Here is a 20,440-nt window from a genome sequence, read left to right as displayed (position 1 = left end):
ATCTAGGCATTCTCTGTGAAGGCAGAGGGATGCACTAAATGGGCTTGTAAGTTTAGAGAAGCTTCCTCTGGATTCTGGAAGGGAAGAATGTTGAAGGTGAAACAAACTTCTCTCTGGGGGTGGGGTCCTGGAAAAAGCTCCTAATCTGTTTTGCTGATTTAAAAGCTCTGTTAAGTTTTAAGAACAATGATTAAGAAATTTGGGAATTGGTTCTTTGATAATTTGCTTGTACAGCAATGAGATCAACCAAATCATTTCCAATGGAGCAGTAATGAACTGGACCAGCTACGCCCAGAGAAAGAACTCTGGGTGATGGCTAAAAACCATTATATTGAATTCCCAGTCCCTATATTTATGCCCACCTGCATTTTTGATTTCCTTCACAAGCTAATTGTACAATATTTCAGAGTCTGATTCTTTTTGTACAGCAAAATAACGGTTTGGTCATGTATACTTATTGTATCTAATTTATATTTTAATATATTTAATATCTACTGGTCATCCTGCCATCTGGGGGAGGGGGTGTGGGGGTAAGAGGTGAAAAATTGGAACAAGAGGTTTGGCAATTGTTAATGCTGTAAAGTTACCCATACATATAACCTGTAAATAAAAGGCTATTAAAAAAAATAATTTGCTTGTGATTTTAAACTTTTTAACCTGATGTACTAATTTGTAAGTAAGGAAAAAAACTGGGCTGAAGACTTTTCAGAGCTTGCTAGAGTAAAGAGCAATAAAATTCAAGCTTTGCCTGGCCTGAGCAATAAAAAGCTCTGGAGATAAGATGCTAATTGCTGTGAGAAGAAATGTGGCAGAAAAAAGAAAGAAAAAAAAAACTTTTAAAAACAGCTGTGTTTAGTTTGATTCAATATGTTACCTTCTGAAACATATTGAGTAATTTGTTAACATTGTAAGTTATGTTTTATGGAGTTATCTAACTATTCACTGTATTGTGAATCTCAAAAGTTCTGAAGGGAACTGGAAAGAAGACTGCAGGTGATTTATGAAGGATTGATTTGCAGAAGTAAATTGGAAGCTTGAATGATATCAAGAAGGAATCAGTTTGAAAAAGAAAGGAAATAAACTGATTGCCTAACTCTTGAATCTTCAAGATTTTTGTTTGTTTTATTTGTTCTTTGTTTGTGCTGCAGCCAAACTGCTGAAGAAGCAGGCTAAGCTTTTAAAGGGACAGACTGCTCTTACAAGGTGTTAATTGACTGAATATTTGTTTCTTTTAAACATAATGGTTTTCTTGTTTAATGAATATGATCATAAATGTGATCTATAGTTTAAAAGGGTTATTTCAAAAAGTTTAATGGATGTTTTTAAAGAACTTTTCAGATTCTTTTATGTGAACTAGGAAGTTTTAATTAACTGTACTGATGCCAATTATTTAAAGGGATTCCAAGGATAATAATTTTTGCCTTTGTCCTTTTGAAGATGTTTTCGTTATGGACAATATGTAGTTTGGGATTTTTCTGTTTATTGGGTATTTTAAAAGCAAAATGATTAGTATAATACTCAAATTATGAAACATTTACTTGGGTATGTAGGAATTGTGTGAACATTCTGGGATAAATTTCTTACTGTTAAAAGTTTTATAATATGTAGATGATCCTCTTGTAGCAGGGAGGAAAGAGTGACCTTGTCCAAGTCACTATCAGTTTGTTAAATTATTTAGGAGCATAGGGACTGAGAATTTCTTAAGACAAATGGCAATTTGTAAAATGTGAGGTAAAATATTTAGGTCATTGTATAAGTGAAGGGAAAAAGAAATTAGATCCTGTAAATTACTTGAGGGAAAGAATGGAAACAGTAAAGGGAAGGGATTTGGCACACAGGGCATTGGTCACTGAAATTTTGACTAATCTTATGTGCCCTAAGAACATTGCAGTGATTCATGTGCAGGGGCACCAAAGAGGAGATTCATTTGAGACAAAGGAAAACTGCTTTGCCAATGAGGAGCGAAATGGGCTGGAGAAGGGGAATCTGTAAGTACAGAGGAGATGATGGTGCTAATTTCTGGCATTTCTGCCTCTAATGCCTCCACCTTCCCTTATCCCAGAAGAGAAGCAGGAAATCCAAAGCCTTGGCGCTCAGGAGGATAAAGAGGGGCACTGGCTCCTCCCTGAAGGCAGAGAGGTACTGACCACAGCAGGTATGGGACATGTACTCCAACATTTACGTCAGGGCAGTTATTGGGGTGTCCAAGGCCTGTGTGACATGGTGGGTGCTGACGAAGTTGGTGGCACCGGGCTTGTACACAATAGCAGGCAACTGGTTAGCAGGTGTCCTATTTGTCAGAGGATGAATAGGGCAGCCCAGTGACAAGTCCAAAGAGGAGGACGGCCCCCTGGTATCAGGCCTTTCCAAAGCATACAGGTGGGTTTTACCAAACTGCCATCTGTGGGGAGTCTCAAATACCTGTTGGTCATAGTGGACCATCTGACCTCATGGATGGAGGCCTTCCCCCTTGTCTGGGCAACTGCCTCGGCAGTCGTAAAAGTCCTCCTTGAGCATATCATTCCGAGGTATGGGTTGGTAGAACAGGTAGATTCGGACCAAGGCACCCGTTTCACAGATAAGATCCTCTTATCTGTGTCCTGAGCTCTAGAAATATCATGGGACTTAGACACCCCATGGCATTTGCCCTCATCAGGTAAAATGTAAAGGATGGATAAGGAAATTAAACAGTAACTAAATTGACTGAGACACAATTGCCCTGGATCAAGTGCCTTCCCCTTGCCTTATTAAGAATAGAACAAAAACCCTGAAGGGATGTGGGATTATCACCTTATGAATTATTGTATGGTCACCCTTATCCAAAAGGGATTCAAAATTCTTCCTTGGATCCAATATTTGAGACCAAAGATTTGTTTTTGAGGAAATACGTCATGTCTGTATTGTAACATTTGAAAACTTTACAACTAAAAGGACTTATTGCTCAGACTCTTCCCTTAGGATTCACAGTGCATAAGTTTTAGCTTGGAGACTGGGTCCTGGTTCGGATGTGGGAGGAGGACAAGATCCTGTTAACTTCAGATACAGCAATATGCACCAAAGAGAAAGGCTGGACACATCACACTCGAGTCAAAGCTCCTGTGGATGCGCCAAAGAAGTGGGCAGTAGAGACTGATCCAGGAACCTTGAAAGTGCAGCTGAAATTACAGGAAACTTAACAAAGACTGATGAATTGTGCATGTAAAATCTTTTTGACTTGTCTCATTTGGGGAACTCACATTTTGTTGAACTGTATTGTTAGGAATTAGGGATAAGAATGGGGTGTGAACCAAACCCAAAGAGTTAGAGACTGTGCTTTGTATATGCATGTATGATTTTATGTGGATACACCTTTTGTACTGGTACCTTGAGAGCAATGGGATATGAAAATACCTTTCAAACCCTGATCCAAACAATAGCCACTAGTTTTTAATTGGCTGACTGTTGGATATGTGGGGGACCTGATCAACTTACACAGTGGCCCTGGGTTCCTGTTCCCTTGTCTCCGTCTTGGATCTTGAGCAACAGGTCAGTAATACACAATGGAACAAGTTTCTGGTCAGCAGAAGAAAAGCATCATTGGATTCTGACCAGTACAATGTTAGGGAGATATTGCCTGAATCAGTCTGGTACAGGACCATGGATGGGAGAAAGTGAATGTATATGGATATTTACTCCCAGGCTGGAGAACGGAGCTATCATAGACTGTAGTAGGTATGTGAATAGATGGAATCAAACCAGTATAACTTGTTATGATGGATCAGTGGTTCGCTGTATCCAACGTTCTAATAGTAGTGAGGGGTGTGTGAGGAAAAGCCCTCTGAGTGTTTAATTCCTGACCCAGAGGGACCCCAGATATGGACATGTATAACCTTGAAAAGCACAGCACCAGGTTCAACTTACACTTTGATGGAATGGAGGTGGGAGAATAGAGAAGGCACTGTTAGGAAAATGTTTAATAATTTCTGGAGCCTACAGAATCAAACTGGGGAAAATGGTTGCACCTGCCAATGGGTAGTTGAAAGTCATCTTTGGAGATGTAATTCTAATATGGGAGGAGAGCCATTAGGTCCCTGGGATGTCAGGTATTTTCCAGCTTCAAGTGGACCCTATATTTTGGTATGAATAAACAGAAGTAAAAATGTCAATGAGGTGTCCAAGATAATCTTATCTTTTGGAATATTTAGAAGGGGGTAGTGCCATAAATTCTTGAGGACAGAAGGAGTTAGGAGCCAGGAATTTATAACCTTAAAGGAGTGGCCTTCAGCCTTAAAGAACCGGGGGTGGGAGGGGAGGCAGTGGGGGGGGAGGGGGGAGGGTTTGCAACTAAGGGGACTGAGGCAGAACAGTTAAGAAAACTGAGGCAGAACAATTTAGGGAAACTCAGTCAGGACAATTAGGAAAACTAATACAGGGAAACTGAGGTAGAACAGTTCAAGGAGACTGTGGTATAACATTGCAGTAACCTTCCTGTATCTAAGTCTTCTCCTTTCTAATTCATTCTCAAAAGTAACTGTTACACTGATTTTTTCTAAATCTTGAATCCTGCCATATTAAATCACCTTGCTCCAGAACCTTCAATTGCTTAGGCATAAAATACAAACCTCTCTATGATATTTATAGCCTTTCAAAATCTGTCACCCACTTATTTTTCTAAGGTGATTTCATATTTCTCTTCATATACTCCATAATCCAGCCAAAGTGGCCTATTTGCCATTCTTTCCACTAAACTAAAGTGATTTTCCGAAACCACTCAACATTACAGGATCCTCTAGGATATTTAAAGTCCTTTAAAACCTTAACTCTTGTAGCTTTCTCTTTGCTATTCCTTCATGGATTCTGTGAACATCAGTCTACTTGCAGTTCATTCAAAACATAACCATCTCCAGTTTAAGAATCTTTTGCACTTACAGTCTGAAATGTTATCCATTACTTAATCTGTCCACTTTCCCTAGCACTTATCTCACCTTTTTGCAATACTTTCTTTGCCAGTTGCCCATGCCTCCCCTTCCCACTGTTATCTATCTCCCATTTATCTTGGAAATATTTTGTAGATACATAACTATTCACACGTAGTAGTCTTATTAGTACATGAGCTCCTTCAGGGTCTAGACAGGTTTGTCTTTTTTTTTTCTTTCATCTCTAGGGGTTTGCACAATGCCGAATACGTAAATACTCACTCACAGCTTTTCATACCTAACATTTTATCTCTAGCCTCAAGTCTTCCTTTGACATTGTCCATTTTATGCCCGAAGGAATACTTCCTCCAGAACTTGAGTAATCCAAATTAGCTTTTTTGACCCCTTTTTGTAACCTTCCTGTGTTGTACCAAAGTTCCCTTTTAATGTCGTGACCCAGTTTCTCCAATTGTCCTATTTAGTTATTCTGCCTTAGGTTATATATAGGTTATTATGCCTTAGGTTCCCTCTTAATGTTTGAGATAAAAGTTTTATATCTTTAGGTTATAGCATTCCTTCTTAATATCTGACAAGATAAAGGTTTATCCATTTTAGATGCCATTAGAATATCAGTAACCATTAGGTTATATCCCCATCTAGGTGCCTCCCCCACTGTGTCATTGTTCTTGTTATCCCATAAAAAAGCTTGCTGTCCTGATACTGGAGGCTAGACTCTTTGACATGATAGTGTCGTCTAGCCTAGGGACCAACCATGGATCCATTGGTCCCAGTATCTCTCTCCATTTAATAAACTATTGAATTGGTCTCTAATCTCTCGTTTTGCTCAGTTTCTTCCGCATTACACCTGTAAGGTTCACCCTCAAAAAGGCTTCTGATTTCTCCAATCGCTCCTTCCCTCATCCATAACTGTATTTAATTGATCAGAATTGTTTTTGTCTATCTATGGGTGCGTTTTCCAACCTAATAGAAGGAAAAATTACCCTGAGGTGAAGGCAGGGATGGTTTTATTTTGTTTCCCCCTTTTGTACCCCCAAGTAAGGACTTGAGATAAAGGGGATAGTTGATTGCTCCGTTCCTAACTGACCACAGAATCCACCCGGTTTTTAATGAGTCTTTATTGATATATTTCCCCTCCTCATTCCTACCCCTTCTCCTCCCAGAGCCGACCTACAGAACAACAAAAAACTTAAGACAAAAATAGGAAGAAAGCTATGGAACTGACCAATCTACGGAAAAGGTCTGAAAATACGTGCGATCTACAAAATCGTGGGTCTCCTTCCTGGGCCTGTCCGCCTCCCGAAGGCCCGCACTGGCTTTTCGCTCTTTTTGCGTTGCACCAAGACTAGCTAGCCCCGCGTCCCGCCTCCGGGATGCGCTTAGTGTGAGTTTGACGGGCTTCTCAGCTCTGAAAAGCGTGGGGCTGTTTTCTCTTCCGAGCCACACTTGCTTTCCGTAATGTCCAACACTTTTTTCGGGGGGGAGGATGTCACGTCATCTGAAAAAAAGTGTATGGGTATAGACTATGAGGTAGGCGAGGCGGTTCTAAGTCAGGTCAGGCGTTAACGCGGGGCTCTCCAACCTCCCCTCTCCCCCGAAAGCGCTTTCACAGCCCCGCGAGTCCGCAGGTTTCAACCGTCTCCAATTAAAGGAGAAGTCACGTGAGACGCGGCGGGGGGAGGGGGGAACATGGGGGGGCGGTGCTTAGCGCCAGGACGGGAGAACGTCCCAGTCCCCTGACGCCGCCGCCATAGACCCCTATTGTGGGTGCGGGAGTGGAAAGGGGAGACCGCGAGAATTCTCGGCTGCGGAGACAGAGCCCGCGGTAGCGCCGGATATCTCTACCGCCCCGCCCCGCTCCTTGCTCGCTCTCGGACTCGCTCGTGGCCGGGGGCGGAGCCCTCGCGGTGACCTTTCACCCCAACATGGCCGCGCCCATGGGACCCGTGAAATTCTGGAAACCGGGTAAGGCCCCGAAGGGGCGCGGGCTTGGGGCGTGTGGGTGAGTTGGCCCGGCCCGAGGCCTCGGCACGCAGGAGCCTTCTCCTGGAGTACGCTAGAGAGCGGGCAGCCCCAGGACCGAGGTCTGTTCTTGCCTCCCGCTGTCCCTGCTCAGTCTCGCTCCTGCCTGGCTTTTTGGCCGCGGCCCGATTTGAGAACTCCCCCTTTGCCCCCGCCAGTCCCCGCTACCTTTCGGAGGAAGCTGGGCCTCGGGAGTGATGGCCACCTCCATTCCATCAGCGCTCTAAAAGCGCTTTCCTCACCACAAGGTCGGCGGGGCAGAGCGTCTCCTTCCCATTTTCCAGATGCAAAAACTGAGGCTCGGAATGGGGAACTGGCCTGCGCAGGGTCGCGCAGCTGAGACGCGGCGGGCCCTAGAAGCGGAATCGCCCTCTCAGGCTCGGCCAGCGGTGAGAGTCGGGCCCGGGGAGCCCTCCCCTTTCGTGGTGCAGTTTCATAAATCCCCGTCACCAAGTTGGTTTCCCCTTTGCCCATCGCGCCGCCTCCGGTCACTCCCCGGTCCTGAGCTCCGGGGGCCGCTTACGGGACCAAGAGGCGCTCCGGCTCGGTGCCTGCTGCCTGTTGAGGCGCGGAGCCGCGGGGCAAGAAGAGCTAGGGCTCTGGCTCCGAGGCCCGAGTAGCCTTTGGAGAACGTGAGCGATCCCTCCTCTCCGGGGGGGGGGGGCCAAGCAGGAAGTTCCGACATTCCGTTTTCTGTATTGTTTGTTAAATTCTAAGCGTTCATTTGAACTGAGAAGCGCTTTTTGAGTCCCGAACTGTCTCTTCGCTAATTGATCTCTCTCCTACATTTATTTGAAGCCATGCAAAGCATTTCTCTATTAGCCATGTTTCTCAGGAGAAGGAGAAGAGGGCGGAGGGAGAGAAAAACGCTTCAACTAGCAGAGTCCTTCGGTTCTCTCTTTGGAGGCGGGTAGCTTTTCTTCCCGAGTCCTTTGGGATTGGCCTTCCCGACGTCAGTCTTTTCTGCAAATAATCTGTAGGCTCACATTTTCCCCACATGTAATCTTATGATTCAGCATTTTAAATTGCCAGCAATTAACGAGTTAGTAGGAATTGAACGGCGATTGTTAGAGCACAACTTCCGGCGTAATAGGTATCTTAACAAATGGTCTTTATTTACCTCCTATTCCTCCCCCGCCTTTTTTTTTTGGTCAAAATGTGAAACCTGGATATAAATTGATAGGAGTCGTCTGAGTGAGTGATGGCTGTTTGAAGAATCAGATCTGACTTCTGTTTTGTTCATGTTAAATAGTGTTAAGTTGCTGCAATATTTTTACCTTGTACAGCACATTTTGGAATATCTCCCCATCCTGTATTCGCACCCTTGCTCACATTTTCTCCCTTAGTTAAGCTTTAATATGTATTTCGATCGGCAGTTCGGGACTGGATTTTAGTCTTAACAATCTACCATTTGTCTTCAGGCAGATAGTTTATAAACTACTTTTTCTGCAAATGGTAATTGCAGTCCTAAATCACTGGTTATTTACTGAGGAACAGTTACTAGCTATTCTTAGAATAAGAAATAAGAATAAGAAAAATTTTAAGAAATTAAGAAAAAGTCTTGAAGGCTTGGGCTTAGAAATATTTCCTAGTTTTTGTATTATTTGGACTATTTGGATTTTTTGAGGAATCGATACAAAAAAGGGGGGAAAAAAACATTGCTTCTTGCCTTAAACAACATGTGAATATATTACTAGTGTAGGATGTTACTAGTGCAATTTATTACTGAGCAAATGGAAAGTTTGTACACTGCATTTTTTTGTCCCTTAGAAGAGTTAAGATTCATATCCCTTCTCATTTGCTATTTTAAGTGAGTCTTGCTTACTTTTAGACAGTAAATAAGTGCTTTTTCACCCTGAAAGATGTACTCAGAGTTTACCCAGTACCCAGAGACATGGGCCCATAAAAATCAGTTTAAGCTAAGATATTAAAGCAAGAATGTTCATTTTGGGTAAATTCTACTCTGAGGTTTTTGTTTTTTTTTTAATCCTTAAACATAGTTAATGTAACTCTTTTCCTTCTGATTCTTTTTCCTTTTTTTTTTTTTTAAATAAAGTTCAATAATAGTCTGAAATGTATTGATATCATTAGATTTTTAAAGTACAGAATCACTTTAAAATTAAGATATTTGAAACTAATGATTTTATTGGTTATAAGTTTAAATTTTAAAAAAATAACTTATTTTCAAAATACATGCAAAGATAGTTTTCAACAAACCTTGCAAAACTTTGTATTCTAAATTTTTCTCTCTTCCTCTATCCCCCTTCCCTAGATAGCAAGTAATCCAGTATAAGTTAAATATGTGCAGTTCTAACATGTTTCCACATTTATTGTGCTACACAAGAAAAATCAGATCAAAAAGGAAACAAAAAATGAGAAAAAAAAAAAGCAAGCAAACAACAAAAATGGTGAAAATTTTGTTGTGATCCACACTTAGTCCCCACAGTCCCCTCTCTGATTTGCAGATGCTCTCTCCATCGCAAGTGTATTGGAATCGGCCCAAATCACCTTATTATTGAAAAGAGCCAATTTATAGGTATTGGTTTTGAAAAATATGTGTAAGTAGAATAACATCATGGAAAAGGGAATATTGAATTGAAACAACTGTTAGTTACATTTTATAGGGAAAGAAAATAGGCATTTAAATTAATGAATATGTATTATGAAATTATGAGTATTATTAATAAGTGGCATAACTTTCATGGTTTTAAGTAAAGAATAATGCTCAGACTGAAAGTGATCATAAAGAAGTATAGAGTGGGCTGGGGGTATTTACAGTATTAGAAAACATTGAATTTCTGATTTGGTTGAATAGAAATCTTTTAAAGGGAGGAGACTAGGTAAATACTGAGGGGTAGTTATAGGAGAAAAAAAAAGCTTAGTGAGGAAGAGGAAGTTTGGGTGGAGTAAAAACTGATAATGGGAAGTAGTGTCATTGAGAACTAGTGTTACCAAATCACCAACATGAGGAAAAGGTTTCATTCTTTTCATATGAAGGAATGTTCAGAGCAAAAATTCAGTGGGAGTTGTAAAGGAAATACTTGTGGTTTTTTTTTGGTTTTTTTTTTGTGTGTGTGTATGCATTTATCTTTTTTTTTTTTTTAAGTTTTTTATTTACAAAGGATATGTATGTGTAATTTTCCCAAATTAACCTTTGCATAACCTTTTGTTCCAAATTTTCCCCTCCTTCCCCATATTCCCTCCCCTAGCTAGCATGCAGTCCAATACATGCTAAATATGTTGAAATACATGTTAAATCCAATATATGTATACACATTTATACAGTTATCTTGTTGCATAAGAAAAATTAGATCAAGAACGAAGAAAAAGAAAAATGACAAACAAAATGCAAGCAATAACAACAGAGAGAGTGAGAATGCTATATTGTGTTCCATCCTCTGTTCTCATTGTCCTCTCTCTGGGTGTAGATGGCTCTCTTCATCACTGCACAAGTCGAACTGGTTTGAATCATCTCAATGTTGAAGAGAACCACATGTATCAGAATTGATTATCACATAGTCTTGTTGCCGTGTATGATCTCCTGGTTCTGCTCATTTCACTTAGCATTAGTTCATGTAGACCTCTCCAGGCCTCTCTGAAATCATCCTGCTGGTTGTTTCTTACAGAACAATAGTATTCCATAGTATTCATATTACACCATAATTTATTCATTCAGCCATTCTCTAATTGATGGGCATCCACTCAGTTTCTAGCCACTACAAAGAGGGCTGTCACAAACATTTTTGCACATGTGGGTCCCTTTCCCTCCTTTAAGATTTCTTTGGGATATAAACCCAGTAGAAACACTGCTGGATCAAAGGGAATGAACAGTTTGATAACTTTTTGAACATAGTTCTAAACTGCTCTCCAGAATGGTTCGATCTGTTCACAGTTCCACTCGCAATGTATCAGTGTCCCAATTTTCCCACATCCTCTCCAACATTTGTCATTATCTTTTCCTGTCATCTTAGCTAATGAAGGGAATATTTTTAAAAATAAATTTGTTTTAATATTTCTTAAAATTTCCCCTGGATTCTTCTCCCAGAAAGCTATCATTCTATATAACAAATATTAAAAAAAAAAAAAAAAAAAAAAGTCAGATGTGGTGATAAACTGTAGTTCTAGCCCTTGTGGATGCTGAAGCTAGTGGTTCTTGAGCTCAAGAGTATTGTGCTACAGGGGGTTATACCATTTGAATGTAACACTAAGTTCAAATTATTAATGTGGTGAGCCTTTGGGAGCATGGGGTCATCAGATTATCAGAAATCCAGATGAGAAATGAAGCAGCCCCAGACTCCTATGCCCAGGGATCAGACAGTGAACAACTGTATTTAGAAAATGGGTGAAATGGGGAGACTCTCAGTATTTAAAAAAAAGAATAAGGAAAGGAAACAAGAAAAACTGGGAGAAAAATGGATTAGCAAAAGTGATTAAAAGAATATGTTCTTTCTGATAGGGGGCAAGAGGGAAAGATTAAAAGTGAAAGATTGGAAGGTGAGAGAAGCTTAGAAAGGTAAAATAAGCTAGAGGTAAATGAAGGTGATAGTAGGGCAAATTATTAACACTTGACATATAATATTTTATTTTATTTTATTTTTTATTTTTATTTTTTTTTAAAATTTAATAGCCTTTTATTTACAGGATATATTTACATGAGTAACTTTACAGCATTACCAATTGCCAAACCTCTTGTTCCAATTTTTCACCTCTTACCCCCCCACCCCCTCCCCTAGATGGTAGGATGACCAGTAGATGTTAAATATGACATATAATATTTTAAAATTTACAGAGCCATATGTTGCCATATGTTAATTTGGTTTGGATGTAGTCATATCCATTTTATTTGGAAGTTAGAATTTCAACATTGCTCTAGTCTTTCAGAAAATATAAACCCAGAACCTTTGAGGACTAAAATAGAATACTAGAATTTGAAGTGTTCTTAGGTGCTATCTTCTTTACTTTTGGGGTATGTGGGATATTCAGGAAGAACTGGTATCTTTGGTATGAGGGCTTGTCAATTCCTTTTCAAAGCTGCTCATCTACCTTTGGTGTTCAGCTCTCACTTATGGCTCCAATAAACTGTTGCATGTGCTGTAACCACACCTGAGTTAACCATCTCAACAGACGGGCTAAACCAGGTTGAAGGTAACTGACAGGCCTCAAACCCATTTAAGAGTTAGGGGACGTCTGCCCCAAGCAACTGAAGTCGTCTTCCAGTAAAATGCAAACACTTTGTTTCAATTGCCATGAAGGTAGCTGAAGCAGGTGCTGTGGATAGAGTGCTCTTTACAACTTTATATCAGAATTTATATAGAAATCTCTTTTTTTTAATTAAAATTTTTTGATGGCATTTTATTTTTCCAAACACATGCAAAGATAGTTTTCAATATTCACCTTTGCAAAACTTAGTGTTCCAAATTTTTCTTCCTTTCTTCCTCTTTTCCCCCTTCCCAAGACAGCAAGCAATCCTATATAGGTTAAACATGTGCAATTTTCCTAAACATTTTTAGAATCTCTTTATAACATTTTTTAACTTGGGGTGTTTAAATTTTTAAAAATATTTTGATAACTTTTAAAATGGTTTTCTCTGTGTTTTATTTTGAACATTTAAAGACATTATTTGAGAAGTGGTCCGTAAGTTTCATGAGACTGCCAAAAGAATATTGGTACAAAAAAGTTGAGAACCCTTGCCTTATAATATTCTCTACAGATATTAAAACTTTATTTTGAAAATTTCCACTGTTGGAGAGCTCAGTTGTTTCACTAAACAGCTAGAATTGATAAAAAATTATTCTTATATTTAGCAGAAAATCTGCCTTATTACAATTTTTAATCTGGTTGAGCCTTCTAGAGTCACATGAAATAATTCTTTTAGATAGTAAATTCTGTGAAAGTAAAGGCTTTTTTGTTTCATCTTTGTTCCTTGTGCTGTGTCCTATACATTGTAGGCATTCTATAGGTACTCATAGAATGATTTCAATTCCTGTTCCATATGTCAACTTTTCAGGTACTTGGAGACTGATTTCATGTATGTCTTTTGCCCACCATAAATTGTCTATTATATCCATTATGGACATCTTCAGGTACTTCAAAGTTTCTAGGCTCTCCAACATCCTCCTGGTTACCTTTTTTTTTTTTTTTTTTTTTTTTTTTTTCAATTGGTTGATATCCTATCCTTGAAATGTATCACCAGAATTTAACAAAGTAGAGTGCCATGGGATTATGCTATAATCTGCAGTAGGGTGAAAGTTTTCCTATTCTAATACTTTAGGTGAATTTTAGTAACATAATATAAAATTCATTGGATATTTTAATTCTTATGTATTTATCTGTTTATAAGATGACAGGACTTCAATAAATATTTATCTTTCAGGGACAGAAGGCCCAGGTATCAGCATTTCAGAAGAGAGACAAAGTACAGCAGAAAGCTCTGGAACCACTGTCATTTATAATCCTCATGCTGCCCTTTCTATAGAACAGCAGAGACAAAAGTTACCAGTTTTTAAGGTATTATATTATTCCAATATGCTTGAATTGTATGCTCATTTTTATATTCAGTTCATCAAGAATTTATTAAGCTTCTATTATGTGCAAAGCACTATGCCAGGTACTGGAAATTAAATGACAGAATAAAAGGAGTTTACTTTCTGTGGGGGATAAATAACATGAACACAGATAAGTAAATACAAAATGTACACAAAGTAATGTTGGAGAGGCAGGGAGAGTGCTTAAAATGGAGTGAATTGGGAACAACTGAGTATTTGAACTGAGTCTTAAAGGAAGCTAGGGATTCCAACAAGTCAGAAATGAAGAGGGAAGACATTCACTCAGATCAGATCTCAATCAGAACTCTTATGGAAGATCAGTTTTGTAACTCTGTGGAGAGAGAAAAGACTGACAGCAGGGAAAGCAGTTTCGTGGCTTTTGCAGTATTCCTGGCAAGAGGTGATGAGAGACTGAATTATGGTTGTTTGAATAGAGAGAAGGGGACAGAAGTGTGAGATATAAAGTTGGAGTTGACAAGATTGGAAACTAGGTGGAAATGGGAGTGAGGAAAGTGTAGATGAAAAAAAGAATAAATGAAAAAACATTTATTAAATGGTTATTATATGCTAGACACATTATTAAGGGCTGTATATAAAGGATATAAAAAGGGAGGCAGTTCGTGATCTAAAGGATTTCAGAATGATAGGATAAGACAGCTTTTGGATAGTAGTGGCTGGGGAAGTGAGACTTATTGGCCAGGGTAGTGTCTCAGAGATGTTGAATTGATATATGGGGTAGTCAACTGATAATGACCTTTTCTGAAATAATGATATTGATCCAGATCATGAGGTAGAAAATAGGTTAGGGGAGACAAGTGTGTCCAAAGAGAGTGTGTGATAGAGGTCTGGATAGGTGACTAGATGGGATGTGAAGATGAAATGTGGCATAATGTCTAATGCCACCAATAGATATAGTGGGCAAGTTTTCATTCATATAGTCACCAATCAGTCCAAGCCCTATGAGCTAGATTATAGATAGGATGGGAGTTCAAAGATGAGTGCTTTAATTTCCATAGGGACTAGTTTGGGAATATGGGTAGCTGGGATTATGATTGTGCCTTTGATAAAAGTAGAGAAGATAGGAGGAAGGGTGGATTTGAGGAGAAAGATCATAAGTTTTGATCTGGTCATGGTGAGTTTGAGATACTTTTGGGAAATCTAGCTGAAGTAAGTATTGAAACACAAGAAAGATATAGCTTTGGGAGCTGTCTGTTTAAGAGATAATGAGTGAAACCTTGGGGGCTGTGAAACTCAACTGAGATAGATTGTATAATTTCAGTTTTTAAATAAATTTTGTTAATGAACTTCTTTTTTATATTACCTGCATTTCCCACTCTACCTCCAGAGAGTTAGTCTTTATAATAAATTTTTTTTTAAAAAGGTAAAAGAAAAAAAGGTTTCATAAAACTAGGCAAAATATTTTAAAAATCAAATATATGCAGTATTTTATAACCTTGGACCAATAGAAACAAGGGCAGAGATGTTTTCTCATATCTCATTTTTGAGGTCATTTGGTGATGATAATTTTGAAGGCTTTAGTTTTGATTATTTTGTTGTTCTTTCATTTATTTTGCTGTAATTGTTATATATATTGTATTCTTGGTTCTGCTTACTTCCCTTTATATCAATTGATCAAAATCTTTCCATACTTCTCTGCAGTACTTTTATTTTTAATTTCTCTAAAACATTTCATATCAAAGATCTATGAATCCTAAAACTTGCCATCTCTCGCAACTTGTGAAATATTAGAATTATTTTTTATCTTTAAAAGTAATGTAAAATATTGGTTTATGGTTTTTCCAGGTAGAAATTGTATTACTTATGAATATGAAAACATTTTTCAAATCTTTCCTTCAAAATTAATTAGAAATGTTATATATTTATTATATTAATATATATTTTACTCCAACAACGTCATTTTTTTAATGCCTTAAATGAGGTATAGATCTGACCGCGGGTTCTCAAAGTATAAACTAGGGGAGGCACAAGTTTTGACATGTAAGAAAAGCTTTAGGTATCAGGAGTGGACAGTCTTATATTTGAAGATCAGTCTAACTTAGTTTGGAGGGACTGATCACCAGATTGGCTAGAGTGATAAGCTCAGCAAATCTTAACCCTTTTCTAAAAGTGAAATGATCTGTCAAGTGGGGGAAGACCCAAACTAATATATAGACTCTTGAAGTATTGAAACAAATATAATTATATCAGTCAGTCAGTTGATCAGTAAGCATTTAATAAGTGCACATAGTGGGCCCAAGGGATACAAAGTCCCTGAACTCTAGGAGCTTACATTCTAACAGAATAGACTGTCAGTAACAATTCATGAATACTTTTTAATTGTCTCCTTAAAGCTGGGCTAATGCAAAAGACAGTCTTCCTTAAAATATTTTCCTTTTAATGGAGAAGACATCATGCATATAAATAGGTATATATGGGATGGCTTTGAGATCTAGGTTGAATGAGAAATGTCTTCTGCAAAGGTAGCATTTAAGCTGATCCTTGAAGAATGTCGAGGAAACAAAGAAATGTAGGAGAGAGGAGAATTCATTGCAGGCAGGGACAGACAGTGCCAGTGTATGAAGATGACAGATGATGGGGTATTGTGTTTGAATAACATCTAGGAGATCAGTATTACTGGATCATAGGATATATGGAGAAGAAAAAAGTATAAGACTGGAAAGAAGGAACCAGATTAAGAAGAGCTTTTAATGCCAAACAGGATTTTACATTTGATACTGCAGATAAAAAGGACTCTCTTGAGTAGGTGGGGTTCATAGTCAGATTTGTGCTTGAGAAGATCACCTGTGATAGTTATGTGGAAAAGTGGGGAAAGACTTACAGTAGAGTGACTGGAAGAAGGTAGTATTTTTAAGATAAGAGTAGGTGATGGAAAAATTCAGAAGACTGGAAGGATTTAGAGGGAAAGATCATTAGTAAGGTGGGACTAGAACTCAGGCCAGAGACTGGGATTAGATATATAGATCTGGGAATCATCTACATAAAAATGGTAATAGAATCCATGGGAACTGATGAAATTGCCAAATGAGATAGAACAGAGAAAAAAGAGATTAGGACCCAGTACAGAGTCCTTGGGGACATCCACAGTTAGGGGACACAGCATGGATAAAGATCCAGTGAAGGAAACTTAAGATCCAGTAAAGGAGTGGTGCAGTAGGTATAGGAAGAAAATTAAGACAGAGAAATAGTATCATGAAAACCCAAGTAGCTTATTGAGGAGGGTTAAGAGAGTATGATGATTGAGAAAAAGCTTTTAGATCTGTCAAAGAAGAGACTATTGGTAACTTTGGAAAAAGCATTTTCAGTTAAATGATAAGGTTGGAAATCATTAATAAGGCAGGATATTAAAGAATTGTACAAAATGCAAGAATAATCAGAGAGGAAAAATGCTACAATGAATTAAACTTAGAGGAGTACTTTGTATTTAAGTATTTAATTCTCGTTAATATAATAAACGAGAAAAATGATAAAGGAAAAATGTCTTTTAGATTTAAACATGTGATCCTGTGATCTAATCACAGGATAGGCTTATTGTTTGAGACAGATGGCATAAAGTTAATGGTCTGCAGAAATATTTTACTTCCATATAAAGGTCTGTCAAAGTAGGATGAACATCATTAAGTAGAAATACAAGGATGAGATAAGTGAGGAAATAATATGAGAAGCCCTGGTTTTTATAAACGAGTTATAGTATCTTACCCCAGATGAGTGATACCTCAGTATAGAAAATTGCTTGTGCTTTTTAAGGAAATATCTGGGGTGGAGTGAGTGGTAGGTGGTGGGTGGGTGGGAACTTGATGGGTATTAGAAGGGTAGAGACAGGCTAATAATTTTTTTTCCAAAAAATGTGGGTTTCAGTAAATATAGATTGATGAGCTTCATGTCACTTTCCAGCAAAATGCTAGAATGGGTAATTAAGTAGTTGTTCTCTAAATTGTTGGAAAGAAAAGTAGTAATCATTAGGAGCCAGCATGGATTCAGTAAGAATAAGTTCTGCTAGCTAACCAATTTCCCTTTTTAACAGACTGGTATGTCAGGGAAAGCTGTAGATCATATATCTTTATTTTGTATAGTTATTATTATAGCCTACATTTATGGAACACTTTAAAATCACAAAATATATACATTTTCTCGTTCTCACAACCTGTGAAACACGCAATACAAGTATCATCACCCTGATTTTACTGTTGAGTACTCATTTGTAAGTTATTTGATAGTCTATTGCAGGGGTCCTCAAACTTTTAAAATAGGGGGCCAGTTCACTGTCCCTCAGACTATTGGAGGGCCTTTAAATAAAGAAACTTCATAGTCCTGGGTGAGGGCATCTGGCCCCCAGGCCGTAGTTTGAGGACCTCTGGTCTATTGTGATATATTTTTAAACAAGACAAATGAATATTCATTGAATTACAGTACAAGTAGGGTGTATTTATAAGTAGTGAATGTCTGGATCAGTAATGGATTGGAAGAGGCTTAGTAGAGGAGTGTTTTGTAGTAATTCAATCTTGGCCCAGATGACTTAGATGAAGATATATGCCAGTGACAGTAGATATGAGAGGTCGGATTATGGAACCTGTGTAAAGACTGATGGGTTCTGAGTTAGTGATTCCAGACTCACCTCCAAGTTCTGCCATTTAATACCTTCTTTTGAACTTTGTCAAGTCACCTAATATGTCTGAGTCTCAATTTCCTCATTTGTAAAATGAAGGAAATAGGCTACATTACATCTAAGGTCCCTTCCAGCTCCAAATCTATTATCCTATTACTATGATATCTCGGTTGGAATTGAAGAGGGAACTCCAAAACTGAAAATCCTTAAAGGAGAAAACCTTCAACTCTGCCTCAGTGAGGGGACTCTACCCCAAGCACGGTTTCATCTTTGTTATCTGGGTAGGGATGGCTCAGTCCTGAAACCCATTGAATTCAATTCAAATTCTAACCCTAGCTGAAACCCAGTGAGGAACCAACCTGGGACTCCACCCATGAGCCCCCTTCAGCTTGTAGCCAAAAGCCCCTATTATAAAAGAGCTCTTTGCAGAGGGTCTAAACATGCCAGCACCATGCCTGGCATCCCGCCTGGTACCCTGCGGACTCTCTGCCCACTGGAATGTTTCCAGTGTCCTCTCTTTACCCTCACCTATTTTTTTTTACCTAGACTTTAACCTTACTTCCAATCCCCATAATAAACCTCTTTCATCAGTCTAGGTTTTCGGGTCTGTAAATTCCTTTACAGTGGACTCTTGCGCCTCTGGAAGGGAATCCTAGAACTCCCTACCCTTACGCTGCCACTAGGTCTCATTTAGACCTTATTTAACTCCCTGGCCACCAGAAACCCTAATTTCATTTGGGTACCCCAAATCTAAACTTCATCAGAATGACAGGCTGAATTTTAAGAAAAATAAAATAAAAATTTTGTCAATATCAACCAAAGCAGTCAAATAAAAGTACAAAACAAGGGACAAAATATTTAGCCTAATATATAAAAGAACTTTCAAACAAGTACTTTTTTGTTTTCCTTAAAAAATCCTTTACAAAGAGGACCTGAGTTCAAATCTTGCCCTCAGAGATTTAACACTTCCTAGCTGTGTGACCCTAGGCAAGTCACTTAATCCCAGTTGCCTCGGGGGAAAAAACAAACTGTTAAATGCTAATAACTGGAAGTAATTGGAGAACTTTGATCAGCATGGAGTATCTGCTGGTTTGACCACATTTAGAGTATTATTTTCTATTCTAAGTACTATATTTTGAGAGAGATATGGACAGGGCCAAAACAAGCATGGAGTAATTGTACTCTTCCCTACATACCAACATTTGGATGTGGGGGTGAGAGAGATTTCCTCTTCCCCAGCACTGGTTGTCCCACTAACCCAGTTCCTCCCTCTCCTGTCATCTCCTAAAAGCTTGCAATCAGCTGTACAACCTCTCTCCTGCCCGGCCTTATCCTTTGCTCTAGAATGTATCTAGATAGGATCTCATCTGAGAACCTTGAGCCCATGGGATGACTGGATCAGTAGCAGCCCTTGGCCATAGCCCTTCCTTCCTTCTCTCATTCTGCCACCTCCTCTGGGGTCCCCAGTACTTGGCCTTCTCCATTCTGGTCATTCCCTACCTTGTTTCCCTGGAACCTCTGAGCCCTTACTCTGTGGTGACACAGTGGATAGCTGGCTCAATTGAGAGTTAAAAACCCATGTCACAATTCTGACTGTGCCATGAAATGTATGACTGTAGGAAAGCCCCTTCTCCTTTCTGAGCCCCGTTTTATTAGCTGAAAGAGATGCTCTCAGGAATCGTGCTAACTCTTGAGTCAGTGTATCTAATCTCTTCCTTTCATATTCCTTCCATCTGCTAGTGCTCATTGAAATTCATTCTTTACCAGAAGACCCTATATTTCTTGACCTTCTCTTCCAGGCCAGCTGTTCCTTTTCCTTAGATTCAGGGCCAGAAATTGGAGGCATACTCTCCACTTTACCATACTACTTTCAGATCCTCCTTCTGATACCGTCTGTCACAAACTATTCTTCCTTACATTAATTTCATTTTGTTTAGATCCCTGTTGCAGTTATCTACAGACTCCAGGTCATTTTACCTCCTCTTCAATAAGTTTTACCACACTCACAACCTTCTCTATCCCAGCTTCTGTACCCATTAAACTCATTAGTGTCATTGCTTATTCTCATTAAATCCCATGTGTCTAATTTACCTTAACTATACATGTGAGTGCTAGTTTGTCCTATCCTTTTGGTCCACTTGATCAAGTGAATTTGTCCCTGGTGCTAGGATTCCTTTTGTGTTTCTAGGTTCTTAATCTTTTTTTGTGTCATGGGCTCCTTTGGAGTCTAGTGAAGTTCATGGACCTCTGCTTAGAATGTTTTTGAAGATATAGGATAAGATTTTAATTAGAAATGATGCTAATTTTATTGAAATACAGTTTAAATATATATATAT

General features: G+C 38.8%; 1 protein-coding gene across 1 annotated transcript in view; it reads left to right on the top strand.

Moving 5' to 3' along the window:
* Positions 1 to 6,620: 6,620 nt before the first annotated feature.
* Positions 6,621 to 20,440, top strand: part of DHX35 (DEAH-box helicase 35) — a 57,187-nt gene continuing 43,367 nt past the window's right edge. Inside the window, exons 1-2 of the mRNA XM_031954022.1 lie at positions 6,621 to 6,878; positions 13,309 to 13,442. Coding sequence (XP_031809882.1) covers positions 6,839 to 6,878; positions 13,309 to 13,442 — 174 coding nt within the window. The 5' untranslated portion in view covers positions 6,621 to 6,838. The remainder of the gene's footprint in view (positions 6,879 to 13,308; positions 13,443 to 20,440) is intronic.

Source organism: Sarcophilus harrisii, chromosome 2 (assembly GCF_902635505.1).
Source record: "Sarcophilus harrisii chromosome 2, mSarHar1.11, whole genome shotgun sequence".
Taxonomy (NCBI): Eukaryota; Metazoa; Chordata; class Mammalia; order Dasyuromorphia; family Dasyuridae; genus Sarcophilus; species Sarcophilus harrisii.
This window is presented reverse-complemented; position numbering and strand designations above follow the sequence as displayed.